This window comes from Sipha flava, unplaced genomic scaffold (assembly GCF_003268045.1).
Source record: "Sipha flava isolate LNK unplaced genomic scaffold, YSA_version1 222_pilon_pilon, whole genome shotgun sequence".
Lineage (NCBI taxonomy): Eukaryota > Metazoa > Arthropoda > Insecta > Hemiptera > Aphididae > Sipha > Sipha flava.
In genome coordinates, this window is record NW_020272853.1 from 409,135 (window position 1) to 428,488 (window position 19,354).

At 32.2% G+C, this 19,354-nt stretch overlaps 1 protein-coding gene across 1 annotated transcript; it reads right to left on the reverse strand.

The window, feature by feature from the left end:
- Window positions 1-10,812: 10,812 nt before the first annotated feature.
- On the reverse strand, window positions 10,813-19,330 carry LOC112683227 (tigger transposable element-derived protein 6-like). The gene is made up of 2 exons (XM_025554144.1): window positions 18,548-19,330; window positions 10,813-10,857 (listed from the first exon to the last, which is right to left on the reverse strand). Exons 1-2 carry the CDS (start codon window positions 19,328-19,330, stop codon window positions 10,813-10,815), a joined length of 828 nt encoding a protein of 275 aa, XP_025409929.1.
- Window positions 19,331-19,354: the final 24 nt, after the last annotated feature.

Sequence of the window (19,354 nt, forward strand, 5' to 3'; positions counted from 1 at the left end):
CAAATAAGCTAATACCTTCATTTATAATTTATATTTTATTTACTCATCGTTTGTTGTAGTTTTTATTTTTAGTATACACTTATACTTTATGCATGTAGATCAAACTTACACTACCCAATATAGAATGATTGGGTTTACTAAACGATTTGGTAAGTATGCTTGTAATCTAATAGAAAAACAAACAAATATAGTTACATTTTATGCAAGTTAATGTACATAAATATTTGGATGAATATTTTTAATCTAATTATGGTCATTACGTTTAATTTTTTTAAATAATAGTATTATTATTACTATAATTATTCACTTAAGAATAATTATTTAATTGTTTGCAAATATAATATTAATTTAACCGGAAGCTATTAATCGAAAACAATAATATTTCAACAGGATATTGATAATACATTTATATTATATAACGTACATTGATTATTTATAAAATTATTAAAATAAAGATAAAAATTTTACCAGACAATAATAATTATTATTATTATTTCTATTATAGTACTTGGTAAACTATTTTATCATTTTAATTTCACAGAATTAATTTATAGCACAATAACATGTAATTACAACGAAAGTACAAAAACAATTTTTAAAAATACAATATTTTTTTATTAATTTATTTTTCATTATTAATTATTAAAAACATGAATTTTATTAATTGTAATAACTCTTATTAAAAATAAGATATAAAATATGGATATTTTTTACTATAGCACTACGTTAAAAATGTCAGGAATTTTTTTTTAATACATAAATGTTACATATTTGTGGTATTTGAATTTACGTTGAATTGTTTAGTTTTTATTGTACAAAATGTATGTATAGATTGTAATTATTCTTTTCCAATAAAAAAAAAGTATTAAAGCCGCACAAGGATTTAAACTGCGTCGGTTAGATTTTTATTGCGCTGTTAAGAATTAAATGTCGTCGTTTACCACAGACGTTTTAAACGAAGAAATCGATTAATGCGTATATTCAATATAGGAAAAATGTGGACGAATCAATATTGTAATTTTATAAAACGTTCGAAAAATAGGAATTACGTAAATCAATAATAAATTAAGATTCGTGTATATTATACTTATGTACATATTTACACAATATTTCAAAGAAGATTTAGTTATGGCGTGAAAGTCTACTGGAATTTTAAATTACACGTATATTATAAACATTGCTGAACTTTTGACCCAATTTTTATGGATGTAATATAATAATACGTATTTTTTAATGTTAGGTGTACGTAAAAAATAAAAAATATACGAGTATATACATAAACGAATCGATTAACAATCAAAACAATTAATTTATAAAAATTACGCTTGTGTCAGTAATCGATATAATACCATGTAATGAAACAAATTTTTAATCTAATGTTCTGGGAATTTTTTCAAATCATTTTTTATCATATATCTTACAATAGTATACATGTTCAGAAGTATGAATGTTTATAAAACATGAATTGGCAAAGCCAGCACAGAAAGAAATAAAAAAAGAGATAGGCGTTTTAGAACGACCGAATTCGCTGAACTGAAAACAATATTGTTAGACCTCGAGAATATAATAGCTTTTAAGCTTTTTGAAAGCGCATATAAAAACCTATGCATATAATACGTCTTAAAAATATACTAAATATAGGGCGTATACTCAATCTACATTAATTTTTTTTATTTTTATTCACATTTCCTTAATGTGTTGTATGAATACAAATGTGTAAAAGTTTCTTCTGAAAATGAACATTAAGAATCTTCTATAACAATTTACCTAGTTAATTTCATATTTACGCATACAAATGGATCGTTAACATCTTTAGAAAAGTTTGGGGTGATTAAAAATTTGAACTTTTTTTTAATTAATTCTCTTTATATTCTAAATATTTTATTTTATGAAATCCTCATGGAAAGATATTTTAAAACAAACATTTGGTGCAAAAATAAAATACAATTTCACCTTGAATTATTAATAAATCAATTATTGAAAACCCAGGGGGACAAATGCCAATTCTTGCCCACATGTCGATGTTCACGAGTTGACGTATCGATCGTATCGATATTATAACGCTATCAACTAGAACCCAATTTACAAATATAAGTATATAAGTATAAAAGTAAATATAAAGGAGGGGAAAAGAAAAACATATTATCCGACTTAGTATTTAATGTCATGAAAATATTTAATTTAGAAACTCCTCGGTTTTAAAATGATATAATAACAAAATAACTGATGAATTAACAAGTATACTCGTATATAAACAAGTATATTCGTTACGACGAATAAAATAGTAAAATAAATACAAGGCTTACCGGAAATGACGATGCAATAATATATTATTATAATGTTTATTTTTAATTTCAATCATTTTGTACACAACACAGTTTAACACTAGCAGAAGTATTGATGCTTTTCACATTTATAATAGGGACGTAAACGTTATTTTCTCGAATTGAGTATATAAGCGCTTATAATTCAAAATATAAGCCACTTGTTATTTGAAAGTGTTTATTTTCGTTGAGCACTATACCCATAATATTCATAAATGAATAACTACCGTATAATTCTTGTAACAACTAATTATTCTAATGGTTCTCATTTTTGTAGAGACTACTGCAGACGCATTGTCACTAAAGAGCTTATTAAAATTATAGGAAGCCGTTATGCAATTGCGTTGTAACCATAATATTATCTTGTAATTATTGTATCTGTTTGGTATTTATATTTAAATAATGAACGTGTTATATTTATGAAATATTCGTTGAATCTCCTCGGGCGAGATAACATGATTAGAATTATTATAGTGACAAAGTGATAACAATAAGGACAGACAGTAGTTCCAGGTGTAAATGCTTTTTAGGCATCTCCTTATGCTCATCTTTCAGAGTAAGCAAGACACTGGAATAATTAATAATTACGTGAAATCATTAATTTCATTATGAAACTATAATAGGTACTCTGTATTATTAGAAGTATATACATAAGATATTAGATTTTCAAACGTGAAAAAAACACATTATTTTAAATATTATTAACTACTTAAAAATGATGCACTGGTGACTTCATAGACTAAAACTGAATCGTGTTCATGAAATAATGCTCTTATAGTATCAAATGTATTACGACAAGTTATTGTTCTCGGATAGTTGGATTAGCTGCCGAACCTTTCAATAAAATAAATATCAGTGTACTTTACGATCTTTCATTATATTTACTTAAAATAAAAATTAAACCAAATCAACTATGTTAAAAAATAAGTATCATATAGACGATAGAAAGAAAATATATAACATTTATTTAGTAAACATTTTTACGTTATTAATTATTTCGCTAATGAATTTTCTAGCAATGAATTTCTGAAATTGAAGATCTAAATCATGAACTAGTAATGTAATGTATATTCGAATATTCGAATTCGAATGGTTCTATTCGTAAATAATATTTGAATATTTGATCATTCGAATATCAGTATTCAATGCTACAATATATAATTTGTTTAATCCGTTTTTCCATGACAAGCTTTTTATACCATTTATTATTAATAAGTAATCCATGTCTACACAACTAAAGATAATGTATATCAATGATTAATCGACCTAAATACGAATATAGTTCTCATCTTGCAGGTACCTGTTCGTAGTTAACTTTATTTTACTCGTTATAACCATACTCGTTGTAGACGTATATTTTAACATACAATCATATGTGCCGTGCCGGGACCTAACGTTTTGCCTGTTGTAAGCAGTATCTCGTTCTAAGCGATGCTCACTATAGTGATTTATAATTTATATTGTATTAATAATTTAATTATGATATTCGAGTATTATGCACAATTTTTATTTTTGTATTTTAATTGTCCTGTCAAATAGTAAATATCGCTGGCTTCGAATCCACTTCTCGCAGGCCTTTATGCACCATAAGCCATATAATGTTATTATTAAACGTTTTGTGTGGCGCGAAAACTTAAACGAATAATTTTCGTTATGTATTGTATTATAACATCGAATACTGATATTCGAATGTTCGAATAATTACCATTACTACTTTTAACTCTTCGTTTTTTCGATAGTGTTTTTCATTATCGAAATATCGTCTATGTCACATCCATAAGTTTTGGAATACACTGTCTTGTTGTATTATAATTATTATTATATTGTTTTCCGACTACACTACGGTTTTATGATTCTACAACCGTGTGTACATCTATTGTGGCACAACGCCTAATCACGATTTTTATCGAAAAAGTAGTGAACATTGTGATTGTCAATCCATATTATTACTAAAACCTTAAGAGTTAATACGCCCAAATATTATCTACTGATCAATCGTACGTAGGTAGCGTAAATTTATTATTGTTTACGTTTTAAACATTTTAAGTAAGCCAAAGCTAAGTGAGAAAAGCATTGCTTATAAAACAACCATTTATTTTTCTGTCGTTAGTTTTCCGAAAGCTTTACTAAGTTAGGTTTTATATCGTTTTATTTCATTGAAAACTAAGTTATTATGTTATAGATATATATCTGTACGATTTTCTTAGTTCTTTTTTCTGAACACAAGGAAAAGTTGATAGAAAACTTCGAAAAGCGTTAAATAGCTTTCGTCGAAATATGTTAATATGTTTTCGATTGCAATTATTTTTATTTATCATCGTTTTCAAAACAATCTACATCAGCGATTTTCAACCGGGGGTCGCCACCAACATTTTTAGGGTCACATCATGTGAAAAAAAATTATTTCAAATCAACAACAGTAAAAGAGTCATTAAATTAACAAAATATTAAAATTTACATAATTTTTATTTTTTTCCCCATTAATTAACGCCAATCGGCTTTTATAATATACTTTTTTTTGTAAAATATATACACAAATAAATACAATAATAACAGTTTGTAAAATTTTTCAATGCTTACATTATAAAAGAGTCGTTAGACATATTGGTAACATTATAAAAAATATAAAATTATCAAAAAGGTTGAGAACCGCTGATCTGAATACACCCCGTGATGTAGTCCTAAACAAGTTTATGGGTACACACCTGAATCATTCTAAAAGAAAATATATGCACAATATTGTGGACGTTATCGAATAGTTTAAAAAAAGATCTGTATACAAACGGTCTCTGTATAAGTCACGATTAAAGATAGCATTATCTATAACCGTGGTACAAGTAAACCACAGACTTATTTTTTTTTTTTTTCAGTGAGTTAAACAAATTACGCTAATCTTTTTTTACTCATTGTATATCAAAATTTAATGATTATTATTTACCGGGTAACGTTAAACGATTTTCGTTGAGGTTACGTGCTTAATTTTTTAAAATTAGGAGGTGGGTATACGTCTCCGTACCCCCATGTACCCTCCATTACGGTACTGATTACACCTATAACTATAATTAAACTATTAGTAAAACATGACACATTGAAACGATAACGCTTTACGTGTAAACGTTTCTATATTTATCAGTAAATATTATAGGTATTGGTTTCGGTAGAACGCAATGCGAATAAAATATGCGTAACGATTTAACATCACAAAACAAAGAAAGATGCAAGGAAAAAAACCTTCTGATTGTTCAATCACTGATTTCGTGGTCTTGCGGACGACTACGTACAATAAAATATTTACTATTGTTATTGTAACTCAAAATTGCAATCGCAGCTAAATATTTTTAAAAAATGTTAATATTTGATAAATGTTCAATATTCATTGGATATACATTTTTAAACATTGAATTAAGTATTATACATTCATACAATTTTAAATTTTCATTCATTTTAAAATATTGGTTTTTAAATATTAATACATTTTTATTATACGTTTCAGATTCAACACGTAAAATCAAATGTGTATTCATTATTGTACAAAGTTTTTATTTTAAATATTTGAATTCCAATTATATATGAATATTGTTTCAATCGTTATGATTGACAAATGAATATGGTTTTATACCGATTTCATCCAAAACTCTGCAGCCACCTCAGAACAATACGCGCGCTGAGTTGTTCTTTAATGACCATTATTTTTGAACAGGGCTTCTGGGATTTTCGACGAAAACCATCGAAGTATTATTCTGTAACACGATATCACAAGTTCATATTGTGTGATATCTTATATCGAACGTGGCTCGGTTGACGCCACGAGCTGTCGCGCTTCGTTTCCCCGCCTTTTAATCTTGCGAACATTGTTAAGGTCGTTTTGAAGTCTGATCGCCGGACTTGGTCGTCCGATTATTATTGTTCGATACCCTTCGGTTCAGTTGTATGTGGTCGTCGTTTACTCAACTAAAAGAAGAATCAACAAAAATAGATATGCTTTTACAATGTGTATTGGTAATTTTAGCTGAAGCCCGGTTTGGTGAGAAACAAAACAATGCGACAATGCGTATGCTTTTCAGTGTTGGTCATTCGTTTTGCCATTAGCCCACGTCTGCGGCACAACGTGGAAAACTCGAACGCACACTGCAGTAACATTGCAATAATAATTCCATTGAAATTACCAGCAAGACATACGTGTGAACTCGGCTGAAACGTTTTGTCGGCAAATTCGTATGTGCCGACTGTGCTGCTGCAGAAACCGTGTTAATTTCAACCAGTATCACGTAACAAATAGTTTATAATTGAGTTAAATTTTTTCCAAATGATTCAGAGAGACGATATTTCCTATTTCCCGATTTAACATCATATTTACACGTTCTATTAATTTTCCGAACTATATTTTTTAACCATATTCTATAGAAATAGAATTTTTGTTTATTTTATATTCAAATAAAGTACCTTGAAACCCAGTGGATTGATGAGCAACGTTTCGCCTGAATGATAGGAATGATTTACGTTTTTGTAATTCAGTAACAAAACAAATCATATATTATATATATATATAAACCTAAATAAAATTTTAAACTATTAACACATTAATATTTGTTTAGTGTTCATAAGGTCTGAAATAAGTAAATTGTAAATTAAATGTAGGTACCCTACGTTATCTATACAACAAACACATTATATGATTATATTATTTACTCTAATCTTTAATGGTTTTATTGACGGTGTCATTTTAATGATATGCGACAACTTGTATAGGGTGATTACAGTATTGAAATTATTTCAAAATAAAATAAGACAATAAGCGGAAACGAACATAATGGTCTTAAAATGTACGATAAGTAGACTTAAAGCTAAAATGTAATTAAAGATTTATAAATTTCTTCGACAAAAATAAACGTATCAAGTTCCCATATATTTTATCTCATATTTTATTTTAAATAAACTGAAATTAAAAAAATGAATTTACAAAATGTATTTACTAATAATATCATGTAAGGTATATCGATAAGCAAAACACAAAATGAATATATCTGACAGTTTAGTAATGAGATATTTAATTTATACATTTCGGTACAAGTGACTAATGAAAATCGAGTTCGCCAAGCGATAAATACAAGATATCGTTGTTCCTTGCTTTTGGCGTTCATTCCCCTTTAAGATACTTATTATATAAAATAAATTTTATGCACCAGTTACATATAATTATTATTTTGCATTCATTACAACAACATACTGTTTATAAAATATAGTCGACCAAATGTCCTATTGTTAAGAACAGTATTAGTATAGTATTGCGACCAAAGTATAAAATAAGAATTATATTAACAATAGTTATTGCATCAAATATATTTCATATTATTTACATTATAATAGGTGATAAATTTAGGAAAAGAGCCACCAACCGTTATGTGTTTGTCGCTTGGTGAACACGATCTTATCGTTAGTGTCGCTTATACTCAATAAAATATGTTTATCCCTTACATTTATAATATTTCTGTTCGGTAAATTTCGCTTGTGCCGATTTTATAAGTTAAAAATAAAATAGTAATTTTAAAAATGACCAAAGGAACACTATAGCTCGTTCAATCGAATGCTTTAACTGTCGATTGTTCTGCAGGGTGCATCATGTGGCTGAGCCCCAAAATGTGTCTTATATCAGCCGAATTATGTTTATTTGCATTTTTTGTTTTTAAAATTATATGTTTTTTATTATTCTTTTTGGTAATAATTTTTTACCTACATGTATTTGGTTATTCGGGATGAAATATATAATCTAAAAATGTTTATCCAATAATAGAGTAATAGCGTATTTTACTTGAATATTTATGTTATTAATTTAAGTATTAAAGTTATTTGGCAAATATAAAAGAGAAACACTCTTTATTCATTAATTCATGTAATTTCCTAGTCTTTTATAATTAGGTATGAACATTCAAATAACAATTTATGAAAACAAATGATTCAAACGATTGTCTGTGTAATGTTCATGTAATGTTCACGAAAATTATTCGTTTAAGTTTTCGCGCAACACAAAGCGTTTAATAATAATATTATATGGCTTATGGTGCATAAAGGCCTGCGATAAGTGGATTCGAAGCCAGCGATATTTATTATTTGACAGGGCAATTAAAATACAATAATAAAAATTGTGCAAAATACTCTAATAATTCTAATTCTATTACTCTAATTCAATTTTTCGAATATACATTACATTACTACTTAAAATTTATAATTTTGGGCGCCAACTGTACAGGGTTTTTTTTTCGTCTGGCTGTGCGTTGGACATTTTTCAATGAATAAAATATTACTCTGTATATTGGAGCATATTTAGAAAGGGGATATAGGTCCTGTTTTCCAGAGCGGCAATTTTTTTAAAATTCGGAGGGGCAGCAAATTTTTAAAAAAATAGAGGGACAACTAATATTTATTATTCGAAGATTACATACTAGACTATAGACTAGTGGTCCCAATTTTTATGAATGTGACTCTGAGATTTAAAATTTAACTATTCGTGCCGTAAAAAAATAAAAATAAATTATTGTAATTCTAGAAATTAAAATTATATAAAATAAAATTTTTAACCAATATCAATCATTGTCCGATTTTTTCTTTGAATTTCAACATTCAATTAATTTAACGGTTCAAAAATAGCACTTAAAAAAGACAACTTGACCATTCATATATCATCAGTAAATTGTTTAGCCAATGAGTAGTTCTATTATTAGAAAAATATGTATTTTTACACGCAGACGTAACACGAAAAAGAATTTGTTCTTCAATAATTCAATTAAACTCCCGAGCATAGCTGTTGCACCATGATTATGTTAGGTTTCATAAGTTCCTCTTCGATGTTATACGAGTACTATTTTTTGGAGTGTACGATTTTTCAAGCCACGTCAAATAGTGCCTTGTTAGTTTTTAATAAAGAAACTGTAAGTGTATTAGATAGACGGTTAAGCCACACACGTTTTTCTTTAATTCGATGTTCTTTTCAAAGACAAAATAGTATATCAACCAATATGGGATAAATAGTGTTAAGATGTCTTTTTAGTTTATTAACTTTCTTAGATTCGTGTGATAGAACTCGCAAATAGTACACAAATTGAGTACACACTAAACTCGAACGATCTAATCCATGTCTAATTTATCCGTAAGATCAAACTTCAAAAATTCGTGACGAACGTTATTTTTCAATGCTAAAAAAAATCAAACACTATTTACGGTATACAATGGCACAAAACCGCTGTTCAGCCTTAGTGGTATTGTCAATTAAAGTTGAAATAACCTATTTTATTTACTTTTAAATCGAGAAAAATGTTTTTAAATTTTATAGTCTATTAGTTTTTTATGATACATGAAATATATATTTAATATAATGTATATATTCCGGCAATATAAATAATCCGGTATTTTGCAAAATATTTAGGCATTATATAAAATGCCAAAAATCACTCGGTAATTTACATAATACGAGCTTTGCCTAGGTATTATGTATAATGCCAAACTTGAAGTACACTTTAAGATGAAAATAAACAAAATTGGGCATTGCCTATTACTAAAGACTTTACTTATTGTTCATTGTAAATGCGCAAGCACGATTTGTAAAAATTGACGTAAAGCGTGACAATAGAGATTAAGATTCTTATCCTGCTACAATAATAATAATAATAATAATAATTATAATAGTTGGAATAATAATTCTGAATAAAAATATTGAACGTACTTATAATTCTATTACAATATCGTAATTTTCGTGTCTCACAAGGTGTTGCGTCTATGGATACGATTGATTTAAAGCCAAGTTTTAATAACAAACTACAAAAAAATTGTAAAAATTGACCAATCGTACTAGTTTTTTATCTGATGAACAGTACAGGTTCATCAGATAAAAGAACATAACAGTTGATAAAAAATATTTTTCAAATTAAAGCTGGACGTAAGAAAAAAAAGAACCTAAAGATTTTTAGTCCGTTTAATGAAAAGGTAAGTAAAAGGCTTGGAAGTTACTCATTTACATATTATTTTTTAGTTTTTCAAGTTTATTGCTAAGCTATAAAATCATTTAATAAATCAATGACCATCCAAAATAACAAAAGTTTATAATTCTTAACTTGAAATTTATTAAAGAAAATTTACAAATTACTTTTATAAAATAATTTAAAAAAAGTTTTATTTAGATTAATTTTTATTAATTTATTTCTGTTGTGATAGGTATGATGTTCTGGTTGTACAAGGAAAAATGAAACTTATAGTTGCTATAAAATATGACAATATAGTCTGTACTATATGCTCAACAGTGAGCTATTTGTTGTATTACAAACCACACGCGTATTAATAGGACATGATGGGCGGATGATCAAGGAACTTGATAATAAACATAAAAATATAACACATAACAACATTGAGACATTTTTGCATTTTTGTGAACCATGTCAACAAAAACAAAAATACTTGAAAAAAGGAGCAGTAGTTAAATCAATAATATCTTCTGACTTTAACTCCCGATGACAAATTTATTTGATAGATCTCCAGCCTCATCCTAATGGGAAATTTAAATTCATTATGGTGTACCAGGATCACCTCAATGAATTCGTTATTCTCAAACCTCTCTAAAAAGGTAGCTAATAAAATTATAGATATTTTCACGTTACTCGGAGGTAGGCTGGAAGCGGCAAAATATGTGTTGCCTTTATCCTGAAATTCCTAAATACGTCACTGGCACTGGCGTGTACTGTGTATCGAAGCAAGATCAAAGCGTTGAATTAAAAAAGTTGAACATCGCAGCTGATATTCCGTTTAACGACGAATACCTTTTTAAGCGAAGGAAACTGATTAACTTTAACAATCATTAATACGTCACGAACGACGGGGGAATAATAACAATAGCGAACGAAAATAAATTATTAACAGTGCGTTGTTCAATCATTAATCCTTCGACAAAATAACGATAAAATGTTGTGTACGGGGAAATGCTATGATGATTTTTCTTGGGATTTGGTATTTTTAATGTATTTTACCAGCTTCGAGGAGACCATTCGAGGAGGAAAAATCAAATATAAAATTACCGATAATCACACGGCATCGTCGATGACGGGTTCAAAGACATCGGCGGCAGCGATCGGGTTTACGCGGAAACTGCGACGGAACGGCGTGAATTTTATTTCCGCGCGATACGGCAAAAAAATCGGTTTTGATGGGGAAAAAAGAAAATAAAAAATAGACTCGCGTAGTGCGATCAATATAATATGCTACGCAGATTGTACACAGGCTGCTCCCGGGTTCGCCGCGACGCGTATTAGGCGATGACGTGCGTGCGCGCGCGCGCGCATCCGATACACAACGTGCGGCGCGTACATATACAGAGTGATTTTTTTGAACGCGCCCGGAACGTTTTTCTACCGTCCGTAACAATAGGAACGTTTCAGACGTTTGCGTTATTTGCGGACGACCGTGTTGTGCCGGTTGAGAGATGCGGTGCACTTGGCTCGCCTGAACATCAAACGCCATCAGTTCACCACGCGGTTTCCGGTGATCAACAACAGTAGTTAACGGTAAATGATTATTATCGTTCGAACAACGGACACTGCCGGAGACGTGCCGATTGAACGCAACGGGCATTGTTCAGGGGTTCAACCCGCACCCCCGGAATATCAGCAGACTAACCGTCCCACAAATGTAATAATTTTTTCAAAGTGTCCCGTGAGACTTGCGCACAAAACACAAATATATATTACACAATGAGTAATAAAGCATTGCTGTTGACGTTTTACGTTTAACGCACTAGCGAAACTCCCCTCCGAAATTGTATCCTGCATTCGGCACTGCAACGAGATGTTCGTCGCAACAGCGAAACACGTAAAATCGGAAAGAAAAAGAAAACAACAACAACAACAACAACAAAAACGTTTAAGGATCGCGACGAAACGAGATAAGGAATTGCCGTGCACGGCGCACGCCGTGATCGTCGAGTCATTGAGCCGGGGCTACGGTGTACCAACGTAGTGGTGCAAGTCCGCGGCGCGCGCGTAGGAATGACACGACGTGACCACACCGGCGTTGGTCATGGCACGAGTTCGTACACGTACGTAACCAGCCCGGCGATAATGATAACGTGCGCGAACCCTCACTCGATTCAATTCGGTTTGACAATTATCGCCGCCGTCCGTCCGTTGACGATCAACGCTGTCGAATGAAGAAAAAAAAAACAACCCCATCGTTCCGGAATACAATTCAGTATAGCTTACGAGATGATATTAACGTCGTGTTTCGGATAATCAGCCCCGTCGTGTACGATAGTTAAAATACGGATATTAAAAAATTCGTAATGGAAATGTCCGTATCCTTCGAACAGGGTGAAAAAATGTGTTGGACGCGTAATTCGACGAGGTATTCGGAAACTTTTGATACGCGTTTCCTCGTGTGCACGCCTGCGAACGCTACGCGAACGGGTACACGAGGGCGGGGAGCGATTGCGAGGGGGCGATGGTAAAGGAAAGGAGGGAGAGTGAGTGAGCGGCAAGCGGAAGAGTGCAAGCCGATTGAACGGAAGAGATGAAAGTGCGCGAGCGACGGAACAGGAGGTGGCACAACGCGGTGGTGACGGGCGAGAGGGAAATAGCAAGAGGGCTGACGAGAGGGAAAGAGCGAGAGGGCGGACGAGAGAGATGTTATGTTGTTGCGCGATAAGGTACGAGTGAGAAAGAGTTACGAGACGGCAGGAGGGTCGGGGAAGCGATCGGATCGTGCGGTCGGTAGCTGTGGCGACGGGAACGGCGTGGAAAACGGTGCGCGCGCGAGACCGTATCCGTAGAGGCGGCGGCTGCGACGTTGCCAAGTGTGTCACGACCGCGTCCGTAGAGGGCGGCGGACGGCGGCACGCGGATTTGGCGCGCAGGTCTTTCATCTCTCGGACTGTACGCGCGCGGGTACGGCGCCGTGCCACCGCTACCCGCCGGCCCGCGACCCGGGCTCGAGGTTCACGGCCGACACTGTGTCATTGCCATTACGCGCCGCAGTGAGAGTGATACGCGTTCGTACGGCTCAGCACCGCTGACGGTGCGCGTTCATTATTGTCGTACGTTCCACGTCCCATCCCGCGCACGCACACTCTCTCACGCTTTCCGTCCGTCACCGTCTCGCGACGGGTCCAGCGGTGTCCGATTGTACAGTGTTGTTAATGATTTCGACAATTGGCAGAAAAATGTTCTGTTGGAAACGTTGACGGTGCGTTTCCAACGAAACGGGCGTGTCTTAATTTTTCATAATAGCGAGAGAAACAACTTTTATTGACATTAAATTAAACTAAAACGATCTGATCAGTACATAAACACATAGGGACTGAGTGAAATTTACAGTAATTACTAGAAAAAAAAATAAAATATGGTTTAAGATAATATCCAGGGTTTATAAACGATCTTTAAATTTAACATTAAAACTGTTCAATAAATTAATTTATAGAAAAAAAATAAAAAACTAAAGAGATTTATTAAGCTGAAGACTATTGTGCTAAGAACACAAAAAACGATTTCACGTGTTCCTAACTAATCAATCAACTGGTCGCCTCGGTCTAGACGCCGCTTTTCTTACCGATATGGTACTCGGAGAGCAGTGCACCGAAATGTTTCGTCGAATCTTTTCGCTCGCCTTCCCCTTTCGTAATCCGGTCGTCTCCAATGTCATATCACTTGGAAACTGCATAGGATTATTCTCGGTGCTGCACTAGTTGGATCTCGTATGCTTTACGGTCACTGCACTGCACTACCTAACATTTTTCCTCCGCCTCGACGAACTGCGACACATCCAATTATTGAAATTTCACAAAACACGACGTAAGAAAACGAACGGAATATATTAAAATAATAATAATAATAATATGAAATACGGTTGAAAATAGTGTTCGTGTGAAAATGTACAAGGTTTATTTTACGAAACACATTGGAACAAAACTGATTATTTATTAATAAAATAATAAAAATATATTTAAAACTAAAGGTTAGTAAACGGTTGATACTCGTAAATTAATATATAAATTAATTTGTTTGTTTATTTATACATTGGATTATTTCATTTTTTATAAGACAAACAGCTACTACTTACTATATAAGCTCTAGGCTTGTAAATGATTATGTAAGTACTCGCATGGATGCTTGTAGAAGGGTATACCTATTACGGAAAATATCTGTCACCCAACTAAGTATATTACCTTGTAGTACCTTCTGGTGTTCAGGACTTCCCCTCCCCCATTTTGGATGTACCGGACCATAACACGTGTTTATTATTATATTACATATATTACATTATTTATATTATTACGAAAACGATGAAATATTATTATTATTACTAATATATTCATTAGCTCGCCACTGCGCCGCGTTCATGTGCGCCACTGTTATAAAACAATACGCAATACCACTGGGTGCGTGTATCATATTATAACGCGTAGAACGAGTACGCTCCGCGATGACGTTATACCGACCGAACTGTACGATAATATTGTGCATATAGATTACATTTTATACAATTTAATCTGAGGCACGGTACACTCCGTCCATTTTAATATATGTAATTTGCATTTGTATCCGTCACTCGACTCCAGGGACGGATTAGCGTATCGAGTGATTGGGAAAGTTCCCGATGGGCTGGGTTTCATGTTGGGAGATGGTTAATTTATTTATGTATTTGAACTTCTTTTCCGTGTAAAATCGCAATATTTTGTTAAAAACAAATGAGGTTATTATTGTGAACCGCTTTGATTTATATTTCCCGAGTCGAAAAATATTACCCTTACACATATAGACGGTTAAAGAAATACATTTTTCAAATCTCGCGACACGACGCAGTCATGTCATTTCGAATTTTAATAGAATCCGCTGCTGTACGTACATACCAAACGAGATGCGTATCCGTATCATATACGATCAACGGATTTTGCGGAGAATGTTAAACTTATACGAAAGCATTGAATTTTCGACACGGACACAGTGATAACTCCAATACGTGATAGTATTGACTCATACACGAAATGTATTATATTGAAAATTATGTCGATTATATCGAATTTCCCAGGTAAATTAAACGACTATTTCAGCATATGATGGTAAAATTCAGATTCAGTTTATCGTTGCTGATATTTTTGATCGAAACCCGTCAAATATCTTGCTTACGAAAACAGAAAACAATAATAATAGGTAATAAAAAAGTATGATATCTATAAATCAGTAGTATTCGTCGTATATTGCACGTTATACGATATCAAATTCATTCATTCATTCAGTTCACCGCGAAACGTAAGAACTTGTCGTTTGACAGTGTACAGCAGTGTTATTTATCGGTCGGTGACAACGGTAGGAGATTATATCGTTTTTTCAGTCGGGTAAAAAACACTAAAAAGGTCAATATAGAGGGTATTGTACCGATTTTTTCGATCAAGTTTTCTGTACACGAGTTGTTTACATTCGACCGATTTCGCGATTGTAACGTACGCGCACGTGCATTCGCAGCACGAACGCACTCGTAACGCGCTACACGATGCGTGTGTACTCGGTGCAGTTCAACAAACTTTACACTTCGAGTCGTACGCATTATTATTTTATTATAAAGGCCTAGGTTGTCACACGTGAACCGACGCCCAGGAAATAGTTGTAGAGAGCTCCCCTACTACACATTCGTCCTGGCTGCAGTATCCGGAGCGTTTTTCGTTTACATGCACTTCAACGCCGTACAATTACCGAACAACAAACGAGACACGGTGTTATAATGCACACAGATCGTCCCACGATGATACACCCAAATAATACGATATCATTTTATTTTCCCGAGACGACAAGTACAAAATCAAATTCTGTTATTTTTTCCGTGCAATTCGCAGGGACAAGGATTGTAAAATTATTCATATTTTAATTTCGTTTTTAGTTTTGGTAAAAATTTAGCATATTATTTGATTATCTTCGTTGTCTCGGGAGACATCGCACGCGCCCCTGTATACGGTGGCGTGGCGAAGAGGGACGTCGAGAGGCAGCCGCCTCTGAAATTTTTTTAAAGGTAGATGGGTGACCGACTGAGGGTGGGTAATTACTTACGGGTTATTTTTAGTTAATTTAGTTATTTATTCGTACTGTAAGGGCCTGCTTCCGTGACAGTTTTAAAGAAGTGGTAAAAACCCATTGTCAAATGTTCATGTATGATAGCCGTTGGGTTGTGAGCGTCATTCCTAGGTATTGGAAAAAAATACTCTGGAAATATTTCAGTTTGCCACTACCTGTTTATACGTATTACATTTTTACAATGGAAAATCACCTGTGTTCATTCGGGATGATCTCCGAAACTACTATTCCACTAATGACTCGATTTACATAAGATATTCGTTATATTTGTGGATAGTTACTCGGAGAACTAAATTTATTATAATATATTGTATATAATTATATGACATAGGTTATCGTACTAGAATACATTACTGGCGACCAAATTAAAAAATGTTCGATACTGTTTCACAGTTTTTCCAGGTCCTCCTTTATATACCTTCTCGTTACTTTTTTACATTCCAGTTTTTGATCTTTCCATTAATTGACACGTCCGTAGTATTTGAATGTGTCACTTTTCGAATGACATTATAAAAAACATTTTTCGATTTTCTTTTGCAATGTTATTTCCGGATATTGCCCCTGGCGACGTTTTCAATCGAGGATAGTAGTATAACGTTTTCAATGTAATTGGATTTATCACTTTTAAGACCAAACCACTATACATTTTTTCGATTTTATTTTCGCAGAATGTATCGAAACATTCTTCTGATTCGTTTAACTTACTGGAATGGAAAAAAAATAATATACTAATTGAATCCGAGGTTAAGAAATTAATAATATACGAATCGAGTCCAAGGATTATTTTGTGTAAAATATAAAATCAACCGTCCAGATACAGTGAAAATTATGCCAAACGGCATTAAAATACGAGTATATGTTATTGTCGCACTTATGTCTTGTGAGCCTCATTTATGTATTCATTGGCGAAAACCACCAATAGTTGTGAATTCTTTCGTTCGAAAATCAGTGCTATATTTTATTCAGTCCATCCAAATATTTACTAATTTATAAAAATGTTGTTAAATGTACAATGCGAAAACTATATAAAAATAGTTCATATTATTAATACAAGAAATAATATAAAAAAAAATCGGAAATCAAATATAGCTGTTACAATATAACACAATAACTAAATGGCAGACGTACGTTGCCATTTACATCTACGATACCATAGATGTTAATTACGATGTTCGTGTAATCTAGTATACGCACATGAGTATTATAATTTTACAGCCATTTATGATTTTAGATTATAATTTGAAAGCAAATTTGAATGTCAATTTCTATTAGTCCATTATTGGATGAACACAGAACTAATTATAAAACTGAATTTTAATAATAATTACTATACCCTGATGTTGCTTCATAACATGTAACATTAATTAAATGACATGCAAATATGATATCAAACCGATGTTTTAATGATAATAAACGTGTAGGTACAAAATAATGAAACAAATTTAAGGTGGTTCTAAAATATTCAACGTACACATATTGGTTGGGGACCTGATTGCATAGTTAATCTTTTTCTAAAAAGTCGACGGGTAGGTTAAACTTTGAAAATAATTTATAGAAACATCGTGCAATCTGCCACAAAATCGATAAGGGAAAGGTACACATACACAAGCGCTAACGCTTTTTCATTGTGAACAAAATTAATTAAAATATCAATACAAAAAGGCAACGGCGTAACTTGAATTGTGCGTAGCCCATCGAAAATTAGAATAAAAACACATCGTGTTACTTATTTAACTGTCAAATCTAGCTACTCGTTCAATAGCATAACATTTATTTTTATTTTTATGTAATGGATGCACCAAAGGATACGCAGATGATTAAATACTATAATACTATTATAATAATTATTATAAAAATATTACAGTAGTCACTCGATAATTCGAAATTCAGGGGACCGAGTTCAAAATTCGATTTATAGAGGTTTTTGATTTACCGAGTGTTCGAATAATCGAAGGAAAAAAATTAATAAATAAAATACATTGTATATACATATATAACGTTTATTTTGACATTAACTTATTATAAATATAATTATGTACATTTTAAAATTATTAATTGATATTTATTTATTACACATACATAGTATTATATTTTATATACATATTACATATTAAAGAAATCTGTTACTTTTTTTTGTGAAAAATTGTTGGTCGCAATCTGGTCCATAGCATTGTCTAACTTAATAATAGCATTGAAAATTGTATCGCATCTTTTTTCGTCCATTTCAGATTGTTCAAAAAATTGACGTAATCCTGACATAAAAAATTTTGTTTCTTTTAACGATATGACAGGAACCTCCGCCTCCTCTTCCTCGTCATCATTGTCAGAATTGTGCTGATTGACTGAAGTAGATTGAATAATTTCCTCGTCAGTAAAAGTACCAGCAGTTGCGACATTACCGTCAAAGTGAACAAATTCTTCAAATGATACGGGAACTTCTAGTCTGTTCCATGTGCTAAGCAGAATTTCAACCTCTTCACTTTGAACAGGAATACCTTCACCAATTTTCTGTCCATCCTTAATAAAACCACAAGTTCTGAAGTAATTCACGATGGTTTGTGCACTAACATTTTCCCATGCTTTGTGTACCATTTCCATAGCAGTGAGTATAGAAATTTTACATGGAACATCACCCATGCACGCCAACACTTCTCGAACAATTTCCTTTCGATACATCATTTTAAATTTTTTTATTATTTCTTGGTCTAGTGGTTGGAGAGTTGATGTAGTGTTGGGAGGTAAAAAATAAATTTTTATATTTTCAAGATGAGGAATATTATTGTGTGCGGTACAGTTGTCAACGAACATCAACATTTTTCGATTTGCCTTTTTCATATCTACATCGATACATAACAACCACTCTGTAAACAATACACCTGTCATCCACGCCTTTTTATTTGACCGGTACATTAGTGGGAAAGATTTTACGTTTTT